The sequence below is a fragment of the Ascaphus truei genome, chromosome 12 (genome assembly GCF_040206685.1).
Source record: "Ascaphus truei isolate aAscTru1 chromosome 12, aAscTru1.hap1, whole genome shotgun sequence".
In the NCBI taxonomy this organism is placed as follows: domain Eukaryota; kingdom Metazoa; phylum Chordata; class Amphibia; order Anura; family Ascaphidae; genus Ascaphus; species Ascaphus truei.
Window position 1 is genome coordinate 18,869,873 of NC_134494.1, and position 23,775 is coordinate 18,893,647.

The window sequence follows — 23,775 nt, forward strand, 5'->3', positions numbered from 1 at the left end:
ACAGTAGAGAGAGGGACTGGTGCACTCACATGTACTGTATACTGATTTATTATGTAACAATTCCAGTTTAGAATGTTACATTGTGTTGAACTTTCCGGGGAGAAAAATACATATTTCTTTGTCACAGGGAAAAAAGTGAAGTAGTTATAACATGCCTTCTTATATCTTCAGCTGTTGTGCTTCTATAGCATCAATGTAATTGTCATTGGAATCTAATATTATCTGACCTATTATGGTTTGGGAAGGCTACTAACTCTACAGAACATCTGCATGACTTTCCTCAAACTCTCTATAAGTCATTTTAAAACATACCTGTCTGTCCTCTTTTCCCCATTAGGATGCTACCCAAGCTGTCCAGCAGTGAAGCCTTATTTTGATGAGGATGATATGGAGTGCGTGGCTGAGTGCGGCTGTTATGATGACGATGACGATGAAAAACACTACAAACTAGGATCCCCAGTGGCCACTAAGGAGAACTGCAAGTCCTGGTAAGATATAGTTTATCTGCAGGGGAACCTGGTTCAATTCCTGGTGACAGCTCCTTGCGTCCTTGGGCAAGTGATGGTTGGTGCGCGCTGACTACCAGGTATTCTAATGTCCCTTGTGAGTGTCACTCCTGCAGTTTGATACTTCTCCCATGATCAACGGGGCCAATATTAACCCTAAAACATAAAGAAAAACGCATGGTGAGACACTAGTACACTATTAGACACTATTTTTCTTTATGTTTTAGTGATCTTGGGTAAGTCACTTTATCTGCCTGTGGCTCACGCACTGAAAACATTGATTGTAAAAATGTGCTGCGTACCGCGCAGTATAGTGTAATTGTGAAGTGCTTTGTGTCCCATTTGGGAGAAAAGCGCTATGGGAAATAATACTAATTATTATTATTTGCATAGGGCAGTAGTGCTCAACTCCGTCCTCAAGACACCGCAACATGTCAGATTTTAAGGATATCCATGCTTCAGCACGGGTGGCTCAATCAGTGGCTCAGTCGAAGGCTGAGCCACTGATTGAGTCACCAGTGCTGAAGCAGGGATATCCTGACAACCTGACCTATTGGTGGGGGTGTGGGTGGGTCTTAAGGACTGGAATTAAGCATCCCTGGCATAGGGGGCAAATGTCTCCTTCACATTGGAGTCTTCATTAAAGATCAGAAAGTGGATGTCACAGCTGCAACCTCCAGGCCCTAGCAGGCTGGCTGCGTTTGTTGTTGGTTACTCTAGCTTCCATTCTAGGGTCTTGTTTTTTTTTCCTTATTCACTCATATCATTTTATTCCTCAGACTTTCAGGCAAAGTGCTGTGAGTTTGTTTGAGATATTAGAGACCTTCAAATGTTGTAAACCCTCAGCCCAATGTGAAAAGCAGGTCATGATCATTATTACAAGGCATTTTTCCCCATGGCACTAACGCATGTCTTTCTCTTCCCATAGTGAATGTACCATGTCAGGCATTGACTGCAAGTACAACAAGGAAGGTAAGGATGAAAGCAAAATACCTGCGACTTTCTGTTGATGTTGATGATCATGATGATAGACTCAGGGAAAGTACAGTATGAGGAGGTTATTTTTTTTTTAAACTAAAAGAGCAGTAGATGCATGGAACACCTTTACAGCAGAAATGGTGAGGGTTAATACAGTCAATTCATTCAAAAATTCTTGGGATAGACATAAGGGAGCTCTGTAAATTGTAGGGAGTTTCTAATAAAAGACTTTATCGGTCTATGATTTAACAGCAAATAAGAAAAATAGACTACTGCAAATTGGCCAAATCATCTTTATCTGCCATCAGAAAGCTCACAGATTAGATCTCTCTTATCATCAAAATGATGAAATCTTTCCAAGAGTTTTCCTGTTCTTCTGTTTCTTATTGTTCCCTTGTTTTGGTTCACAGCCTGCCACTGTGAATACAAAGGCAAAATGTACAAATACAATGATGTCATTTACAACACCACGGATGGCATTGGAGGCTGTATCTCTGCTATATGCAAGGAGAATGGGACCATCTACCGAGACATCTACCCATGTCCCGCACTTTCTACAACTCCATTCACCTTTACCACCACACCTGCCACTACTACTAAAGGTAGGTTAAGGTGGCATACGTTGCAGAGTACAGTTTGTGTATGCATGAGTTGGATGTTGCTCGATTTCATATGCTGAGAAGATAACTTAATACAAGGGGATCCATCACAGTAGACAATATTTTTGTCAGCTTGCAGCACTCTTGCAGTGCTTTTAATACATCTCAGAATTTGTATTTGAGTGTATGATCTCAATGCCGTTATCTTGTCAACATGTGAATGTTTTCTTTCCACATCACTACCACGCTGTGTATCTGTGCATATAATATGCTATCATAAAACTTTGGGGCTGCAAACAAACAGGATGCACATATTTTGGAGGACATACCATAGAAGTTTATTTGCCAGCTGAGGTTTGAAAACACCCTACTCCATGTCTCTTGAAATGAACACGCAGCCGTTTATTTTGATCCTAAGTTCCTCTGTATACTGTACATTCATCTCATCAAAGCTTTTTTGCTTAAGAACAAAAGCAAATATACACTATAGTTGTTTCAACACACAGGCTGTAGTCATGAAGAGTTTGTGTGGTACACCCCTCCCCCCCCCCTTTCAACCATAATAATGTTTCACTGGGGTTTGTGTTTGCCTTTCTCTGGATCAAAATGCTGTAAATACAAATGTAGGATGAGTAAATGTCATATACATTTTACATTGGTTGAACTCGATGGCCATGTGTCATTTTCAACCTCATCTACTATGTAACAATAATAGATATTGTGGAAGTCTTTATTATAGTGTCACTATTTCAGTCTAGAATGGGTTAAAGGGCAACTAAGAGCCATTCATTGTAATAAGGTACTTTTGTGTTTTCTTTTAAGATTTGTTTTTTTAAGATGGCATGGACTGTACATATCTATTATTGCTTTATAATACGGCATGTTGCTGTTCAATGGCAAAGTTCCTCAGTTGCTATATTTCATTGTCCTTTGTCTCTTCGTCTCTTCTGTAGGAACAACAACACCAACGCCCATAACAACAATCTGCGTTAAAGAGCTTTGTCAGTGGTCTAGGTGGTTTGATGTCAGCTATCCTAAAGCAGGCATGGAAAATGGTGATTTCGACACATTTGAGAACATAAAAGCCAAGGGATTCTCTCTCTGTAATCACCCACAAGATGTAGAATGCAGAGCTGAAAGGTTTCCCGATACACCACTGGCGGAGCTTGAGCAGAATGTACACTGTAACTCTTCCTTTGGGCTGATATGCTATAACAAAGAACAACTACCACCAATTTGTTACAACTATGAGATCAGAGTTCAATGCTGTAGCTTTGTGCCATGTAATGTAGAAACATCTACAACTGAAAAATCAACTACATCTGTAGAAACTACCCCTACCATCACAACACCACCTGCAACAACAACAAAAGAAACCACTACTAGCACGCATCCTACAACCACGAAAGAGACAACCACCAGCACACCTCCTGCAACAACAACCATTGCCATTCCACCAACAAGCACAGAAACACCTACAAGCCCAACAACAGTCTCACTCTCCACTCCATCGACACCGATAATTACTACAACTACACTTAGCACAACATCTCCAACTACAACTGTGCCATCTACAACTGGCTGCCAACCAACGTGTAGGTGGACACCCTGGATTGATGTCCATATGCCCGGTTTGGGGAAGGATGAAGGAGATTTTGAGACCTATGAAAAAATCCGTGCAGCAGGAAAACAAATCTGTCCAAAACCTGATGGTATACAATGCCGAGCAGAGAAATTCCCTCAAGAGCCAATTGGTCGTATCGGCCAAGTTGTGCAGTGCAATCTCACTATCGGTCTTGTGTGCAAAAATGAGGAGCAGGAAGGGGATTTCAAGGTATGTCTCAACTATCAAGTGAAAGTACTTTGCTGTAATGACTACAGTCGCTGCTTATCTACAACTACTGCTCCCCCAACAACCCCAGAAACTACCACCCCAGAAACAACCACAGCTACAACTACTCCAGCAACTACACATTCAGAGACTACAACCACTTCTACAACTACTGCTCCCCCAACTACCCCAGAAACTACCACTCCAGAAACAACCACAACTACAACTACTCCAACAACTACACATTCAGAGACTACAACCACTTCTACAACTACCACACCAGAAACAACCATTACAACTACACCAGAAAGTACAACTACAATTGGAACCCCAATAACATCAGTAGTTACAACTACACCAGAGACCATCACTACCACAGAAACAACAACACCTCCAACCACTACAGAAACAACAACTAGTACTACCACAACTATAGAAACCCCAACTCCCACCCCGGAAACAACAACCACTACAACTACTCAACCAACTACACATTCAGAGACAACTACCACACCAGAAACAACCATTACAACTACAACAGAAAGTACAACTACACCAGGAACCACAACAACATCAGTGATTACAGACACCACCACAGTTACTCCAACTACAACAGAGACAATCACTACCACAACTCCTATAACTACAACCACAACAGAGTCTACAACTGCTCCAGTCACCACAACAATTCCGACTACTACAACTAGCACAACAGAGATTACAACTAGCCCCTCAACTACCACAGCTCCAACAACAGCCTCTTCCACAACTCCAAACTGCCAGCCACAATGCAAGTGGACAACATGGCTTGATGTTGATACCCCAACTTCTGGAAGGGATGGAGGAGACATTGAGACCTACAACAACATCATTACCAAAGGAAAACACATCTGCAAGAACCCCCAAAATATTGAGTGTCGAGCTGAGGATTATCCTGATATTAGCATTGATAATGTTGGACAGGTTGTTCAATGCGATATCACCGTTGGTCTAATCTGCAATAACAAGGATCAAAGTGGAAAAGTAAAACAGTGTTACAATTACCAGATAAAAGTTTTGTGCTGTGATGACTACAGTCATTGTAGCACTACAACTCCAGCTACAACAACTCCAACAATACCAACTACAACCATCTCAACAACAACACCTCCAACCACTACAGAAACAACAACTAGTACCACAACTATAGAAACCCCAACTCCCACAACGGAAACAACCACCACTACAACTACTCAACCAACTACACATTTAGAGACAACAACCACACCAGAAACAACCATTACAACTACTACGGAAAGTACAACTACACCAGTGATTACAACCACAACCACCACCACCACCACAGTTCCTCCAACTACAACAGAGACTATCCCTACCACCACTCCTATAACTACAACCACAACAGAGCCTACTACTACTCCAATCACTACAACAATTCCAACTACTACAACTAGCACAACAGAGATTACAAGTAGCCCGTTAACTACCACAGCTCCTTCAACAACTGCTACTTCTACAACTCCAAACTGTCAGCCACAATGCAAGTGGACAACATGGCTTGATGTTGATACCCCAACTTCTGGAAGGGATGGAGGAGACATTGAGACCTACAACAACATCATTACCAAAGGAAAACACATCTGCAAGAACCCCCAAAATATTGAGTGTCGAGCTGAGGATTATCCTGATATTAGCATTGATAATGTTGGACAGGTTGTTCAATGCGATATCACCGTTGGTCTAATCTGCAATAACAAGGATCAAAGTGGAAAAGTAAAACAGTGTTACAATTACCAAATAAAAGTTTTGTGCTGTGATGACTACAGTCATTGTAGCACTACAACTCCACCTACAACAACTCCAACAATACCAACTACAACCATCTCAACAACAACACCTCCAACCACTACAGAAACAACAACTAGTACCACAACTATAGAAACCCCAACACCCACCCCGGAAACAACCACCACTACAACTACTCAACCAACTACACATTTAGAGACAACAACCACACCAGAAACAACTATTACAACTACAACAGAAAGTACAACTACACCAGTGATTACAACCACCACCACCACCACCACAGTTCCTCCAACTACAACAGAGACAATCCCTACCACCACTCCTATAACTACAACCACAACAGAGCCTACTACTACTCCAATCACTACAACAATTCCAACTACTACAACTAGCACAACAGAGATTACAAGTAGCCCGTTAACTACCACAGCTCCTTCAACAACTGCTACTTCTACAACTCCAAACTGTCAGCCACAATGCAAGTGGACAACATGGCTTGATGTTGATACCCCAACTTCAGGAAGGGATGGAGGAGATATTGAGACCTACAACAACATCATTACCAAAGGAAAACACATCTGCAAGAACCCCCAAAATATTGAGTGTCGAGCTGAGGATTATCCTGATATTAGCATTGATAATGTTGGACAGGTTGTTCAATGCGATATCACCGTTGGTCTAATCTGCAATAACAAGGATCAAAGTGGAAAAGTAAAACAGTGTTACAATTACCAGATAAAAGTTTTGTGCTGTGATGACTTCAGTCATTGTAGCACTACAACTCCACCTACAACAACTCCAACAATACCAACTACAACCATCTCAACAACAACACCTCCAACTACTACAGAAACAACAACTAGTACCACAACTATAGAAACCCCAACTCCCACCCCGGAAACAACCACCACTACAACTACTCAACCAACTACACATTCAGAGACAACAACCACACCAGAAACAACCATTACAACTACAACAGAAAGTACAGCTACACCAGGAACAACAACAACATCAGTGATTACAACCACCACCACTACCACCGTTCCTCCAACTACCACAGAGACAATCCCTATTACAACTCCTATAACTACAACCACAACAAAGTCTACTACTACTCCAGTCACCACAACAATTCCAACTACTACAACTAGCACAACAGAGATTACAAGTAGCCCATCAACTACCACAGCTCCTTCAACAACTGAAACTTCCACAACTCCAAACTGTCAGCCACAATGCAAGTGGACAACATGGTTTGATGTAGATACTCCAACTTCTGGAAGGGATGGAGGAGACAGTGAGACCTACAACAACATCATTGCCAAAGGAAAACACATCTGCAAGAACCCCCAAAATATTCAGTGTCGAGCTGAGGAATATCCAGATATTAGCATTGATAACATTGGACAGGTTGTTCAATGCGATGTCACTGTTGGTCTAATCTGCAATAACAAGGATCAAAGTGGAAAAGTAAAACAGTGTTACAATTACCAGATAAAAGTTTTGTGCTGTGATGATTACAGTCATTGTAGCACTACAACTCCAGCTACAACAACTCCAACAATACCAACTACAACAATCTCAACAACAACACATCCAACCACTACAGAAACAACAACTAGTACCACAACTATAGAAACCCCAACTCCCACCCCGGAAACAACCACCACTACAACTACTCAACCAACTACACATTCAGAGACAACAACCACACCAGAAACAACCATTACAACTACAACAGAAAGTACAGCTACACCAGGAACAACAACAACATCAGTGATTACAACCACCACCACCACCACCGTTCCTCCAACTACCACAGAGACAATCCCTATCACAACTCCTATAACTACAACCACAACAAAGTCTACTACTACTCCAGTCACCACAACAATTCCGACTACTACAACTAGCACAACAGAGATTACAACTAGCCCATCAACTACCACAGCTCCAACAACAGCATCTTCCATAACTCCAAACTGCCAGCCACAATGCAAGTGGACAACATGGCTTGATGTTGATACCCCAACTTCTGGAAGGAATGGAGGAGACAGTGAGACCTACAACAACATCATTGCCAAAGGAAAACACATCTGCAAGAAGCCCCAAGATATTGAGTGTCGAGCTGAGGAATATCCTGATATTAGCATTGATAACATTGGACAGGTTGTTCAATGCGATGTCACTGTTGGTCTAATCTGCAAAAACAATGATCAAAGTGGAAAAGTAAAACAGTGTTACAATTACCAGATAAAAGTTTTGTGCTGTGATGACTACAGTCATTGTAGCACTACAACTCCAGCTACAACAACTCCAACAATACCAACTACAACCATCTCAACAACAACACCTCCAACCACTACAGAAACAACAACTAGTACCACAACTATAGAAACCCCAACTCCCACCACGGAAACAACCACCACTACAACTACTCAACCAACTACACATTCAGAGACAACTACCACACCAGAAACAACCATTACAACTACAACAGAAAGTACAACTACTAGCCCTTCAACTACCACAGCTCATTCAAGAATTACAACCTTAGAGACCCCTAAAACTGAAAATGTAGTCCAAACAACCACAAAACCAGTGACAGACAATATTGTGGTTCCAACCACACCTGAAATCACTAGTAGAGTGTTGACAACTACAGCACCTGCCACTACTACCTCGGAAACTACACACACCACGGAAATAACACCAACTACAACTATAGAAACAACCATCACAGAAAAAACAACAACCACAACCATCTCAACAACTGCAACTCCAACCACAACAACCACTGAATCAACCACTACAGAAACTCCAACAACTACACCTGCCTCGACTACTATAATTACAGAAACATCTGCATTAACTCCTACAGCCTATTGCCTGCCTAAATGCCAGTGGTCATCATGGATTGATGTGGATCATCCATCTTCTGGAATTAAAGGAGGAGACATTGAGACTTATGAGAACATCATTTCAGAAGGTAAATCAATCTGCAAGAGACCCTCACAAATCCAGTGTAGGGCTGAGAACTTCCCAGCTATCAGCATTGATAAACTTGGGCAAAATGTGCAGTGCAATGTGAGCTTTGGATTATTGTGCAAGAATGAAGATCAAGATGGAGAACTGAAAATGTGCTATAATTATGAGATAAGAGTCCTCTGCTGTGATGACTACAGTCATTGTAAACCATCACATTTGACAACCATACCCTCTACACCATCAACAACTACTTCAACAACAGAAGCTACTTCCACATCCTCCACAACCTCATCAACTGTGACAACAATGTCTCCAACGACCACTTCAACCTCAAAAACAACACCTGCAACAACCACTGTGTCAACAACTACGACATCAGAGACATCAACCACAACTCTACTATCAACAACCTCTGCAGAAACCCTATCTCCTCCCCCTACTCCAACTTCTCAGACCACCACAAGGCAAACCACTACACCCTTTATTTCAACCACAACCCACTGCTTCTGCCATGTAGATAAATCCTTTTTCAAACCAGGTAAACATTTATATACATCTTGTATTATTTAAATCTGTTCTGGGAAACTGAAATATACCTGCTTACTGTATGTAATAATTGTAGTCATTATTGCATCAAGGTTATCCAAAGGGTGATAACCTGTTTTGCATTTCAAATGATCTTTAGCTGTTTAGAAAAGCTAATACTAAGTCTTACAAATAAGGCGAGAATTACAAAATTTATATACAGGATCTTCAAGTAGTGTTACACACAGTGTCTGTGAAAACCTTAATTATTTCTGTATATCAGTTAGATAAATAGGGTTGATTAAATTGAAGAGACTTTGTGTCCATTCTTTTGTTGCTGCTAACACCTCTAGTGAACATTAGTTTGGAAATGTTTATCAATGCAATTATTTCTGAACTTCTCATGTTTGTTCCTCTATATCACAGGGGAAGTCATTTACAACAAGACAGATGAGGCTGGCTGCCGTTTCTATGCAATCTGCAGTGATGTGTGTGAGCCTGAGAGGTTCCAAGGATCATGCTCCCCTACAACAACTCCAAAACCCACCACTACGACTCCAGCATCAACCACTACCAAACCTTCAACCTCTACCTCTACATCTACTACCACTCCAAGTATAATAACAACAACTCCCATACCAGGCTGTCCTCCCAGAAAGGTAAACCACCCATGCTGGACTGGTAAAAGTTCATTTCTGGATATTAAGTTGGCACTGGGATTTAAGTTGTAGACAAATTTGGTGCAAGTTAGGGGTAAGTTACTTTATTTATTTAGAATAAATGAGCCTCTTCCATATCTCTCGAAACGTACAGATGTAAAACAAATATATAAATATATATATATATATATATATAATTATACAGTATCACAGCATATACAGAATTTGACATAGGATATATTGTAATGGTTATGGCTACATGTGCTATCACATATTTAGGCATGTAACCTCAGAACTGATAATGCACCTTTTAAATGGACTATATGAAACATTCTTCATAGCTTCAGTTACATAGTCACAGTACATGAGATTTTAAGTTTCTCCTTTTGATGTACAGCACGCTAGTATTTTCTTCAGCCGTGCAGTATATCTGCAGAGAGGATTCTCAGGTATTAAAAGTTCATGTACAGCTACATCTACAGTGCGAAGAACTCTGACGCTGATGCCATATACTTACACTTCTTCAGGACCAATACAACTACTGCAATTTAGAGCATGTTTGGGGACTTTGTTTTATATACTGTGTACAATTGTCTTTTGTTTAAATGTCACCGTATGCTACTTTTTTAGCTTATTATATTGGGATATTTTTGAAAACTGGCAGTATCAGAACACAGCTGCACACCCAAAGAAGTAATTAAACATTTGCTGTACTAACCCTCTTCATAAAAACTGTTTTCCTATCACAGACCAATGAGACATGGGTAATTAACAACTGCACAGTGGCCACATGCCAAGGAAACAATGTTGTTACTATTGAGCCTGTGAAATGTCCACCAGTGGAGAAAGTGTCCTGTACTAATGGTTTCCCACCAGTCAAAGTCTATAGCTCAGATGGCTGCTGCTTCCACTATGAATGTGAATGTAAGTGATATATCTACTATATGTATGCATACAACATTTACACACATAGTAGTTATATTTAAAAAAAAGTTTTTATCACTTCTTCCTTGATTGCATATATATGTATTTTTCTAAAATGTTTCGTGTAGACAAATGGAATAAAGGCATACCCCGGTGTAAGGACACTCACTTTAAGTACACTTGCGGGTAAGGACATATCGCCCAATAGACAAATGGCAGCTCGCGCATGAGCCTGTCAGCACGTCCTGAACAGCAATACCGGCTTCCTACTTGTACCGAAGCTGTGCGCAAGCGGGGAAACTATAGAGCCCGTTACACATGCGTTATTTACATCAGTTATGCACGTATATAACGATTGCAGTACAGTACATGCATCAATAAGTGGGAAAAAAGTAGTGCTTCACTTTAAGTATATTTTTGCTTTACATACATGCTCCGGTCCCATTGCGTACGTTAATGTGGGGTATGCCTGTACAGAGGTGTGGTATAACGTGCCCTTGGTACATAGGAAACTGGATACTTATGTTTCTTTGTATTTGCAAAATCTGAATGTTCGGGACACCTACAGTATTCGGTGGCATATTTCTATCCAAATAGATGCCAATCTCAAATATAACCTCTGTAGCTATTATAGGATGTTAGAATAGCTAGAATGCTGCTAGCATTAATGAGATCTCTATTTTTTGTGTTGGGAAAATAATACTCACAGTATTGATTAAACTGCAGTTTAGAATAAAAGGTGCTTCCCTCTGCATATTATCCTTAACTTTACCCCTGGCTTCTTTATGATTGATTGAGACTCATCCTATTTGGTCTTCAATAGGCGTCTGCAGTGGATGGGGTGACCCTCATTATATCACCTTTGATGGAACCTACTACACCTTCCTGGACAACTGCACCTATGTCCTGGTGCAACAGATCACTCCTAAATATGACAACTTCCGCATCCTCATTGATAACTATTTCTGTGGTGCTGAGGATGGTTTGTCATGTCCACAATCCCTCCTGATTTACTATGGATCCAATGAGGTGGTGCTGACTCGTGTGATGTACAAGGGAAGAATGACCAACAGGGTAAGACATGGCTGAATTTAATGTCCTTATCTTATCTTCTAACAGAATAAGAATCCACTGGTGGGTGAAAGAGCTCCAGGTTCCATCAGCTCCAAAGTAACCTTGGGTGGAATGTCTTATTCAAACCACAAAAAGGAATGAAGATGGGGCACACGGATTTCCAAAATAAAGAGATTTATTAAAGCATACACAACGTTTCGACCCTAAGGTCCTCTTTATTTTGGAAATCCGTGTGCCCCATCTTCATTCCTTTTTGTATGCCGTGGATTGGATGCAGCCGATCGTACATTGATGGGAGCATCGGTAATTGTATCACTCTTTATCATATTGTGGTGTGCAGCATTTACTCTTTGTTATTCAAACCACATCCATCATATCTCTAAACAGACAACTTACCCAAAAAGAAAAGATGAAGTTTAGCTATATATACATAGTTCATTGTAGAATATATAAAAACAAACCATCAAACTGAGCTATTGAAATGGTCTTTTGATTTCTTTTTCATCCCCCACTCTGTTTATTACCTGCGTTCTAGAGAAAGAAACCAAGACATCTGTGCTGATCACTTCTCCCTTTTGTGTTGCTTTGCTGGTAACCTCAGAGGACCAATGCAACACTATGTCAGAGTAGATCACTCTATGACATAGTAGGATGTCTGACTCTATCTTCCGCCAACAGATTAGGTTCAACCAAGATTGGGTAACCCCAGGATTCACCAGGGATGGCATTACTATCTCCAGTGCTGGTATCAACATGGTGGTGGAGATCCCAGAAATCAAAGCTTACATCTCCTTTAGTGGAATGATCTTTGTAGTGAAATTGCCGTTCAGCAAGTTTGGTCACAACACAGAAGGACAGTGCGGTATGCAACCAAGCCTTTCTTACTTATATTAAATAATAATTGTATCTGCGAGATCTGTATGCTATTCTATTGTATAATACAATTTATTATTTATAATTCATTTATTTTTTTCACATTTACAATTTTTTCGTGAGACCCTTTATTTGTCCAATTTGAAAGATACTGTATTTGTTGTTGTTTTAGAGCGTATGCTTTCAAAACCATGCAAAATCTGCCATAAGATCTTGAACTCATATTGGTCCAATTAAAAGTACCATAACTAAGAAACATATACTGTATAGTGCTCTCCTACGTCAAAATATTTGTGGGAACTCTGCTTTCCCCATATCAACCTAAAATATTTCTCTCCAATTTTCTCTGTGCAGGTATTTTTTTTCTTCTTGTCCTCTGCGATTTTAACACCCTCGCCACATTTATTCCCTATTTCATCTCACTGCATTTTCTTCCAATCTCCCACACAGGCACTTGCTCCAACAACAGCACTGAAGATTGCCGACTGCCAAATGGTAGAATCATTGCAGACTGTTCTAAAATGGCTCCCCACTGGAAGGTCAATGTGACGGATAAACCATACTGCAATGTGCCACCTCCATCGCCAACTCCATCTCCCGGCACACCAACTTCACCACCAATATGCCCAGCATCACCACTCTGTGATGTGATCTTGAGCGAGTAAGTAACATCATACACAACTTCTAAGAATTATTTGATAATAATTGGCGACCCAATTACTCATGGAGGGAGATGTTCTGCGTAATGTTTCCACTCCTTAAGATTGACAGACTTGAATAAGACATCTCTTCAGCATCTCAGTTCCTGCTGTATCTATTGTAAATCCCCAGGCTTGGCGTCCATTAGCTTATCTTTGCCTGTATGTTACTATATCACTCTACAAACTCTAAATATTGTTCCTTCTGTCTCTGCATCAATATACGTGAGAGGAACAAAATAATATGACCGCAAGTCCTTTCTCTATCTTTATATTATGATGTTGCTTTGTGGTTGGAAGGACTGACCCAGTGAAACAATGATCTCTTTTGTATGTTTTTCACTATATCACTCTGTGATTGGAGCAGCAGACATAACACACAACAGTTAATTCCTTGCAGAACACCATTGTTCAGATTTTTCTTGTGTTGTGTTTGAAGGGTCTTTGCAGCATGCCACAAGAAGATACCTCCAAAGCCGTACCATGATGGCTGTATTTTTGATGCTTGTCGCATCCGTAATGACTCAGTGCAGTGCTCCAGCTTAGAGATCTACGCTACCTTGTGCATCGCCAATGGAGTTTGTGTGGACTGGAGAGGAAAAACTGGAGGCCATTGCCGTAAGTTATTTCAAGTATATTCTGCCTCTGATGTGGGTGGCATTCCTGTGACTTATTTGCTGCTCTCTGTGTGAAGGGAAACTCAAAGAAATGATGCCTCCTCTATTCTTGTTAGACCTGAGAATGGAAGAATTGAATGATGGCCTGTCATTGCGCTTTACATAGAGGAATATTAATACCTAATTACATTTGATCCAGAAGAAGAACCATCTCACCATTTCCATATTTTGTTTTTTTCCATAAGGAAATTGCTTCCTTTAAGGATATATATATATATATATATATATATATATATATATATATATATATATATATATATATATACATACATACATACATACATACATACACACACACACACACACACACACACACACACACACACACATGAATATATATACACACACACACACACACACACATATATATATATATACACATTATATATATATATATATATATATATATATATATATATATATATATATATATATATATATATATATATATACACACACATATACACACACACACACACACACACACACACTATTAACCCACTGAGTGGTTATCAGTTCTTCTATGTTATGTGAAGGAGAGATGATGATCTAATACGTTTTTTTATTTTATTTTTAGCATACAAATGCCCTGCTGGAAAGGATTACAAAGCTTGCGGCCCAATGCACACCACCACTTGTGATAGCAAGTAAGGAGACAATTGGAGAAAATGTATTGGGACTGGGATCTGCTTGGGATAGATATAAAGCTATTCTAAATATGAAAGAATGCCAAAGATCAAATAAGGTCTAAGGGTTTACAATAGAGAGGGATATCAACTACTGTAGAGGGGCCAAGTACAGTATGTTTAAGTCATTTTTATCAGCAAAAACACCGTTTTATACCTTCACTCTAATATTTTGGCAGCGAAAAACAGTTAACAGATAGAACAGTCCGTGATGTGTTCTCCTTTCATTACAGTGAAGTACAGGTCAGTGATGGTCTCACTGAAGGATGCTTCTGTCCCGCTGGAACTAAGCTCTTCAACTCTTACACCGATGTCTGTGTTAAGAGCTGCTGTAAGTATAATACACAACAGGTTAAAACACCCCACAGTACATCTAAAAGCCTCTTCCAGCCTCTTAAACACATGGCGCTGTCCACCTTTTTGTTAGGAAATACTTTAGGCCGTTTACTGGTACATCATAAACCATACTGGTTCGTCAATTATAGCTCTAGTGCAAGGTGTGCATATGAAACATTTAAATCATTGGTTGTCCTGTCTTTAGGGTCTAAGATGTGTACACTACAGTGCTGTACTTTGGTTATTTAGCAGTTTCTTTAGAGAGCATTAACAAACTATACGTATAATACAATACATATATGTATATGCACTGTCCAACACAAGAGATCTTCATTAGCTTCACAAACCTCACAAATTCGTTTTTAGAGGCTCACATTTGACAGTATATGTAGATTGCTCAGGTATCAATCCACACACTGGAGTTTTGTAACATGCCTATAAGTACCTCTCTTTTGATCTCTTCCAGCTTGTGTTGGACCAGATGGAATGCCCAAGAAGGTGAGCCTGGGTTATATTTTCTGATGCTGAAATCAGGCTGTGGGGAAAGATGTCTTTCTCAGTGGATGCTTTGTTCTGTAATTAATCCATAAACATTATTTCCGGTGCTGGTTTATGGCAGAGACTTGATGGCCCATTAGGTCTAACCTTCTGTGCTCTTATCAAATGATGGTTAATATGGAATTAGATCTTCTGTTAATCACATCCCGCACCTCCATTTATGAGTCCACAAATGTCCCCAGTCCTGATTTCACATACCTGTTAACCAATACAGGTTGGTACGTGCTGTGCTGTTCTTCTGTACATGTAGATAGTAGCCCTAATACAGTAGAAATATATAGCTGATCTTGTTGTACCATATATTTGTGGATATCTGATGACCTCAAGTCATTGGCTTGCTTTCCACAGTGGTGATTATTATTTAAACCTATGTCTCATTCCAAAACTATTCAGAACCAACCTAATACTACAACTGCTCTGTTCACAGGCTGCAGAGACCTGGATTAGCAACTGCCAAGAGTGTGTCTGTGAGGCCAACTCCCTCACTGTACAGTGCAAGCCAATGAAGTGTCTTGAGCCTCCCAGCATCTCTTGCAAGAAGGAAGGATTAATTGTTGTGCATGTACCAGACCCACATCAGCCATGCTGCATGTTGAATGAATGCCGTAAGTGAATTCCAAAGGGACACATTTTAATCAAGCAATCTTGCTATAAAGAGAAGGATTTGCTTCAACCCTGTACACCTAAATAATATATTGCAATTGATATAGGATTTGATCTCCCCACCCACAGAATGCAATGTCAGCTACTGTTCCAACCAGGCGAGAAGTTGTCCTCTTGGGTTTGAAGTTGTCCCAGTTCTTATAGAAGGAGACTGCTGTGCCACATATGACTGCAGTAAGTACTGAGGTTTTTTCTACAGGAAGATCTTAAAGGTCTAATTCCATACCAGGAAAATTGTATTAGTCAAAAAATATTTCAGAAACCCCCAGATGGCGACATCATTCTGTTGCCATTATACTTTCTCCTGAGATGCCATTTGGTGGCTGGTATACAATTGAGTTTTGGTTTTTTTGTGGCAATCGCAACCTACAGCACTAGAGACGATCTGTAGATGGATTAATTGGCTGGTGAACCTGATTTTTTAAGACACCATGCCAAAACTCGCTCAGGCACGTGAGGAAGGTTCCTCTGTGACCAAGAGACTAACAATAGGATAGTTTTCACATAACTTAAGGTTGGAAAAAAGGAAATCTCACCAGCAAGAAATTAAATGCTTCGTTTCAGTAAGGGCAGGTACAATGTGGAATTGATTACCAATGGAGACTGTGATGGCAGATACAATAGATAGCTTAAAAAAAAATTCCCCTTATGAGACATCATTGGATAATGTTTCACTGGGGTTTTTTGTTTGCCTTCCTCTGAATCAAAATACGGTAAATACAAATACAGGATATTTATCTGTCGTCTAAATATAGCATAGGTTGAACTTGATGGAAATGTCTTTTTTCAACCTCATCTACTATGTAACTTCCCAGAAGGTTCTACTCTTATACAATACCATTGTTAGGGTCCCTGATATCAATGTAATGCTCATCATGCTCTGTACTTGGTACTGTGTACTGTATACATATTCAGACCCCTCAGATTCTTAATATGGTTAATAGGCATAAGGAATGTACAAATATTATAAGGTGTTCCAAATCCAAAAGTGGATTTGTATTGTATCTCCAACCACTGGAGTTATCAAAAGTACTTTTCACAGCCACTGGAGTGAAGATATTCTATTGACAATTATTTTCCATGTCCTTAACAGAGCCAATGGAAGTCTGTGTAATCCACGCGGCCATATATCAGGTGAGCAGCATGTATCTGGCCAGGGCACAGGATAAAGAAAGGAGTCTGGATGGGGAAATTATGGTTAATTAAGTATAGATGTTGGAAGAAGGTGACAAAATACTAGTTTCGTGATGGGGCTTAATATGGTAGATTGATGAATGTTGGGATCCTTGTGCGTGATAGGGTACAAAGATATGAACATCTTAGCAATAATGACTGTTACATGAATGAAGAGATAATTAGATCCCTTTGGGGTAAGTGTATACAAAACCAATTGCACTTACTAACTAATTATATCATGTTTTATTCCACCCCCTTACAGCCAGGGCATCCAATCCCACCAAACAAAGACTCATGTGAAGACTGTAGATGCACACATGAAAAAGATACAAAAACCTCGTTAAACCTGGTGGCATGTAATCCCTTCCCATGCCAGACACAATGCCCACCGGTTAGTTCCTTTTTCTTACCCTTGTCCATGCTTCAAGGTAATAGTCACCCTAGCAATATTTATGCGGCTAAACTCTTCTACTCTCTTTGTGGCAGGGCTACCAGTACATGAAGACGGTGGACCAGTGTTGTGGTATATGTCAGCAAGTGGGATGCACCATGAATATTGATGACAATTCCACTGTAGTTATTCAGGTACTTTACCCCTTAACCTTATCTATTAGAGGAAAAGTAACAAAGACGTTTTGCAAGAATTAGAAGGATAAAAAATCCAGTAGAGACTAATAAAATATTGTGTTGTGCCATATAGGTGTAGCCATAGTTATTACAGTTACCTCTGTCGCATTATGGCGAGATACAGTATGTTGTGATATCCTGCTTATTAACGCAATATTCAGCGTTATCAATAAGTAAGATAAAGCTGTCTACATTCATATTAATGTTTTGCTTTGTTTAACAGCCTGGTGAGACCTGGTCCTCTCCTATTGATAAATGCTCTTATTATAAATGCAACCAAACTGAGGAACAATACTTCCTGGTCAGAGTGATAACAGAATGTGCCGTCTCAAGTGCAGATGAATGCAAATCAGTACGTCCCTTTTATTTCTATCACCTCTGCTGTGGGTTGGAGATTGGATATGAGTATGTTCCTCGAGGGACACTCCTTTGTAGGTCAGAGGCCTCGGAAATTCTTATCTTATAGTACTTTATGTTTTACAGGGCTTTGAGTACAAGATGCCAGAAGGTGAGTGCTGTGGCACATGTGAGCAGGTGGCCTGTACAATGAAGATGAAGGATAATTCCACTAAAGTCTTGAAGGTACCATTACTTCTAATGTTCATTGTGAATAAGGCCTATCAAAGCTATCTTCCAACATATCAAAAGGTCTCTCAGCATAGATCCTCCTATTTTAATATCAGTGATCACTGTCTACAGTATTTTGGATGTACACTCTTTTTTAAGTCTGTGTGCATAGCTATATACAGTAGGGGCTTTGTTGCCAGATTAAAGTACTATATATAAAGGTGAGTCACTACTAGAATGTACTGAACCATAAACTTATTCTTCTCCAATACTTTCAGCCTGGTGAGACCTGGACCCCACCTCATGAGCTCTGTCTCCACTATGAATGTCACCAAATAGAGGATCAGTTTGTTCCTGTCACTGTGAAGAGAACCTGTGCTATTGTTGACTGTGAAGCAGTACGTTCCTTTTCATAATAATAAATATCGGGGCTGATTTCCATGGGTAATAAGATTGTTTATGAAGACTTGAGCAAACCTATCACTCTTTCTTTCATCTTTCCACAGGGTTTTGAATATAAGATAAAATCTGGAGAGTGCTGTGGAGAATGTACCAAGGTGGCATGTACAATGAAGATGGGTGACAACACAACTAAAGTCCTCCAGGTAAAATTCTATGGATGTTTATGCAGCTCAGTACTGTACATCAATGGCAATACCAATTCCCACACTTATAAAAGGCATGGACATGAGATCCCTTTAGTGGCCGTATTAAATATATATATATATATGTCACCCCCTTGAGAAAGGTCCTATTCCAGGACCGAAACGTTGGATTGGGTGATTTATCATTTCTATTCAGATGCCCAATACAGATTTTCATTATTACTGAACCGAGTGCAGTCTTTCTTTACCGGACGAGAGAATGGTAATGTTGTATTTCTATTATTTGAGACTAGCACCTGTCTATATGAACCAGTGCATTGAGTGCAAGCTGTGATGTTTGTTTTTATATATACAGTAAATATATATACATATATATATATATGTTTGTATATATATATATATATATATATATATATATATATATATTTGTATATGGTGGAATATCATTGTGACACGTTTCTAGAATAGAAACAAAGACTTTGATGGCAGGTAAAAAAAACCTGGTCCACTCAGTCTTCCCATTTTCGTACATTATCTGCTTTAAAACCTCTGACTCTATTTGATCCTTGGTTTGCTTTCATCTTTAGTATAGTCTTATGTCTATTCCAACCGTGTTTTAATTCCCTTACTGTATTAGCCCCTATCCCTTCTGATGGGAGACTACACCAGGAATCCAGCACCCTTTCTGTGAAGAAGTACTTCCTCACATTTCCCTCCCTTCTACGTTTCAGCCTGGAGAGACCTTCAACCCTCCAGAAGACAAATGCACTTCCTACAAATGTACCGAGGCTTATGATGTGGTGACAATGAAGGAGAAATGTCCAGCCTTCGATCCAACCCAATGCAAGGAGGTGCGTTCTTTGTATGCCAGCTACGGTTTTTACAGATAGTGTTAGATATGAAAAGGTGCTTGAGGCTGGAAGCAGAAAAAAAGGCTCTATGGAGAAAACTAAGATTTCAAAGAATGGGAGAGTCACAGTCAGATAGAAGCCATTGCTCTGCATGTCAGAGTTACTTAGACAATTATGTATATTATGTTTGAAAGACACAAAGAAACCAGAGCGATGAATGTCCTAGTGACCAAAGTTTAGAATGGGACTATTATAATGGGAATTAAACTCAGAATAAGATAGCCAAGCTATGTATATTAGTTATAGAGGCTCAGAATGAGATAATTACATACAGTATGTCCTAGTGACTGAAGCTCAGCATGAAATATGTACGTTCTAGTGGCAGGGCTTCGAATTAAATAGCCATGAAGATCCTAGCGACAGAGGCTCAACATGAGATAGCCTTGTATCCCAGGAACAGAAGCTCAGCATGAGATTGTCAGGAATCCAGTGTCATTAGGGACATTATTGCATGGAAGCTCAAGATAAAAAGCTCCAAAAAATATATAACTATGCAAGTTGCAGTGACAAAGTACTGTACAAGAGAGTTTTTTTTTTTTATATATCATAGTACTGTATATGGACAGAAATTAGATTAGTAATTGGTTAATCCATTGACTCAGTTCTAAGAATTCCCCCTCGCTGTGGCATATTACAGAGTGGTTTCTTTCACTAATCCTCATCCAATTTCTATCTTTCTAATGTAGGGCACCATCAAGATGACAGCTGATGGCTGCTGCAAGACCTGCGAAGGTAATTATATATTAACACACAATTATATGCAAGAGCAATATATAATGACTTAACAGTATAATGTTAAACAGTTGCATATATGACCATCTTGAGAAAGGTCCCAAAGAGTACCAACACTTTGAAGTCTGTTATATAATGCATATATATATATATATATATATATATATATATATATATATATATATATATATATATATATATATATATATATATATATTTACACATACATACACAATACAAATACTGAAAGTCTCTCCAGCAATAAAAGGAACTTACCCAGCTTTCCACAAACCTTCAATAAACTCTGTACTATCACCTTTTTTCAAGCTGGATGCCTGGTCCGCAAACAGTCCACTCGCATCAAAACCACCACCTGTGAGTCGGATCAAAGTGTGGAGCTATCCTACTGCGAGGGAGCCTGCAAAACCTCATCCATGTAAGTTGCAGATAGTAACCATGTTGTGATACTGTATATTTTGTGCATCAATGTTGTAATAACACATAAGAGTTAACATACAAGGGTCCTAGAGGAAGGTAGAGGTGAAAGAAGAGATCTGTTGCAGTCTTGAAAGTTCTTCCATCATCACACCTATGGAATTATTACTCAAATAAATTATTTGGTTCACTCACTGACAGGGCGGGGGGGGGGGGAGATGCTCCAAACTTCTGGCCCTTCATGGCCATTTACCTCCAAATATTGATTATAGAACATTGGAGAGGCACTTAAGTAGATGAATGGTAACAGAGATTAGGGCCCATGTGTATACTACTCATTTAAAGCTAAACGGTCTTGATTTTGGGCTTAGCATAAAAATATCCCTAACTAGTAACTATTTAGGATCCTCTTGTTCTTATGGAACATATTTTAATATGATCTTTACTTTTGATCGCTGACAGTGTTGGCTACAGTATCTTAGGACCCATGAACTATTATCATACATGCTTGTCTTCCCACAGATACTCTGCCGATGCAAACACAATGGAACACAAGTGCAGTTGTTGCCAGGAGATGAAGACCAGCAAGAGAGAGGTATCACTCAAGTGTCTTGATGGCACCACCGAGCTGTACTCGTACATCTATGTGGACCAGTGTGGCTGCACCAGGACTGCATGTGAACGGGATTCACAGATATCACAGTCTCAGCAGCAACAGAATTCTGAGAGCAAATAAAGCAGCTCCTCTGCAGCGTTATCAACATCTACCTAATTAAAATGAGGATGATAAATGGGACTTGAAAATCATCAAGCTACTTGACATAATAATGGCTCTGGCATCCTATCCCTCTGGCAAACATACCTTCTAAATGGCAATTTGCTTCGCTTTCTTACTGATTGCACAGGCCTCTTCAGTAATGCCTCCCACTGTCAATCCACATTGCTATGCAACAAAACATTCTTACCTACTTGCAACCACAATACAGTACCTTATCAATGACTTTACTAGCTCTGTATTCTCTATAAAGAATTATTGCTGGAAAATCAAAGCAGCTGAGCTTGCCTTTTCAAGAAAGTACCAGCCGAATCTTGCTTCCTGAGAAATGCAACGTATTTGTTATTTCTTCCCATTACTCATGTAGAGAGGTTATAGTGTAGTGTCGTAGTGTAGAGTTCTAGTTGCCATATTGTTTTTTGCAAGCTGTGCTTTTTTTTAATCTGGTTACTATTGAATAAGACATGAAGAAGACTTCAGATTGTTTTTAGACCCATATCTGAAAATGATAGTCTTCAAAGTATTATTTTACAGTACCAATGCCTAACTTTCCTGTTGGACCAGAAAGTTTAGCACAATCTGCAAAAATATAGAAAGTAGAGTATTACAATTAGCATAAAGAATGTAGTTCCTCTATCCGTCTTTACACTGCAATGACATGCTTTGTTTCTCAATGAACCACAGTGAACCACCATTGGCCCAACATGGTGAACATGGATATGTTTGCACTATTAGTTAGCTTACTTTATGTGCCTGCCACCCTTTCACCTCATTCGTGTTCTCAAACAAAGCTGCCGGACCATCTTTGTAGGAAGCAAACTTCGGTCTGTTTTCTTGTTTAGCCAAAGACTGCTTTCTGGTTCTTCAGTGATGCCTCAACTGCCCATATAAATGTCAATGATAGAACACTGTACTGTATAACTTCAAGTCTGCTAAAGCATTTCAATAGGTAGAGGCAGCAATCCTGCTGTTGTCAAAACATGGTGTTTACATAGTAGTTGCACGATTGTATGAAGAAAGAACTTTGGTTAAATCCAAGCCAAAGAAACAAGATTTAACCAACAGGTGCACATGAAGGAATTTTTACTTTATTTTTTTTATTTAAAACATTTTGCCCGAAAATGTCTATATATTCAAGTTTAAATCCTGGTTTTTCTTTTTCTACAGAGAGGCTTAAAGCTCTTAGCTATTTATTTGTCCTGCTGGAGAATTATGATTTGTCTCTTAGATTTTACTCTGTGCCATTGAGGTTAGGGGATTGTGTGTTTTCTTCTCCAGAGTATGAAATGTGATTTAAATAAAAACCTCAGCATTTAATTAGCTTGTCTGTTTGGTATTTATTGAAAGGTGTTTGTTCCTGGTGAGTGTGTTGTGTTCTGCGCCATGCAGTACGAGGAGAAAAATGTGGCCCAAGTGGTTTCAATATTGGCTTTGATTTGGGGAAATCAGGTGGGAATTATAGGGAATGTGGCAGTAGAATAAAGATATATCACTAAGTGAAACTGAATTCCACTCAATAACTAAATTGTTATTAAAATCTCCTTAACCCTGCAATTTTAG

At 39.5% G+C, this 23,775-nt stretch overlaps 1 protein-coding gene across 1 annotated transcript in view; it reads left to right on the forward strand.

Moving 5' to 3' along the window:
* The window catches only part of LOC142463949 (mucin-5AC-like), a 40,819-nt gene extending 17,287 nt beyond the window's left edge, over positions 1 to 23,532 (forward strand). The window contains exons 28-53 of the mRNA XM_075566859.1: positions 338 to 488; positions 1,435 to 1,478; positions 1,895 to 2,086; positions 3,037 to 9,252; positions 9,666 to 9,898; positions 10,648 to 10,822; positions 11,646 to 11,896; positions 12,575 to 12,758; positions 13,220 to 13,430; positions 13,907 to 14,085; positions 14,722 to 14,791; positions 15,064 to 15,161; positions 15,633 to 15,664; positions 16,152 to 16,329; positions 16,457 to 16,561; positions 17,481 to 17,521; positions 17,826 to 17,954; positions 18,050 to 18,148; positions 18,414 to 18,542; positions 18,674 to 18,772; positions 19,036 to 19,155; positions 19,264 to 19,362; positions 20,094 to 20,213; positions 20,960 to 21,005; positions 21,333 to 21,441; positions 21,963 to 23,532. Of these exons, the coding sequence (XP_075422974.1) occupies positions 338 to 488; positions 1,435 to 1,478; positions 1,895 to 2,086; positions 3,037 to 9,252; positions 9,666 to 9,898; positions 10,648 to 10,822; positions 11,646 to 11,896; positions 12,575 to 12,758; positions 13,220 to 13,430; positions 13,907 to 14,085; positions 14,722 to 14,791; positions 15,064 to 15,161; positions 15,633 to 15,664; positions 16,152 to 16,329; positions 16,457 to 16,561; positions 17,481 to 17,521; positions 17,826 to 17,954; positions 18,050 to 18,148; positions 18,414 to 18,542; positions 18,674 to 18,772; positions 19,036 to 19,155; positions 19,264 to 19,362; positions 20,094 to 20,213; positions 20,960 to 21,005; positions 21,333 to 21,441; positions 21,963 to 22,176 (9,524 nt within the window). The 3' untranslated portion in view covers positions 22,177 to 23,532. The remainder of the gene's footprint in view (positions 1 to 337; positions 489 to 1,434; positions 1,479 to 1,894; positions 2,087 to 3,036; positions 9,253 to 9,665; positions 9,899 to 10,647; positions 10,823 to 11,645; positions 11,897 to 12,574; positions 12,759 to 13,219; positions 13,431 to 13,906; positions 14,086 to 14,721; positions 14,792 to 15,063; positions 15,162 to 15,632; positions 15,665 to 16,151; positions 16,330 to 16,456; positions 16,562 to 17,480; positions 17,522 to 17,825; positions 17,955 to 18,049; positions 18,149 to 18,413; positions 18,543 to 18,673; positions 18,773 to 19,035; positions 19,156 to 19,263; positions 19,363 to 20,093; positions 20,214 to 20,959; positions 21,006 to 21,332; positions 21,442 to 21,962) is intronic.
* The last annotated feature ends 243 nt before the right edge of the window (positions 23,533 to 23,775 follow it).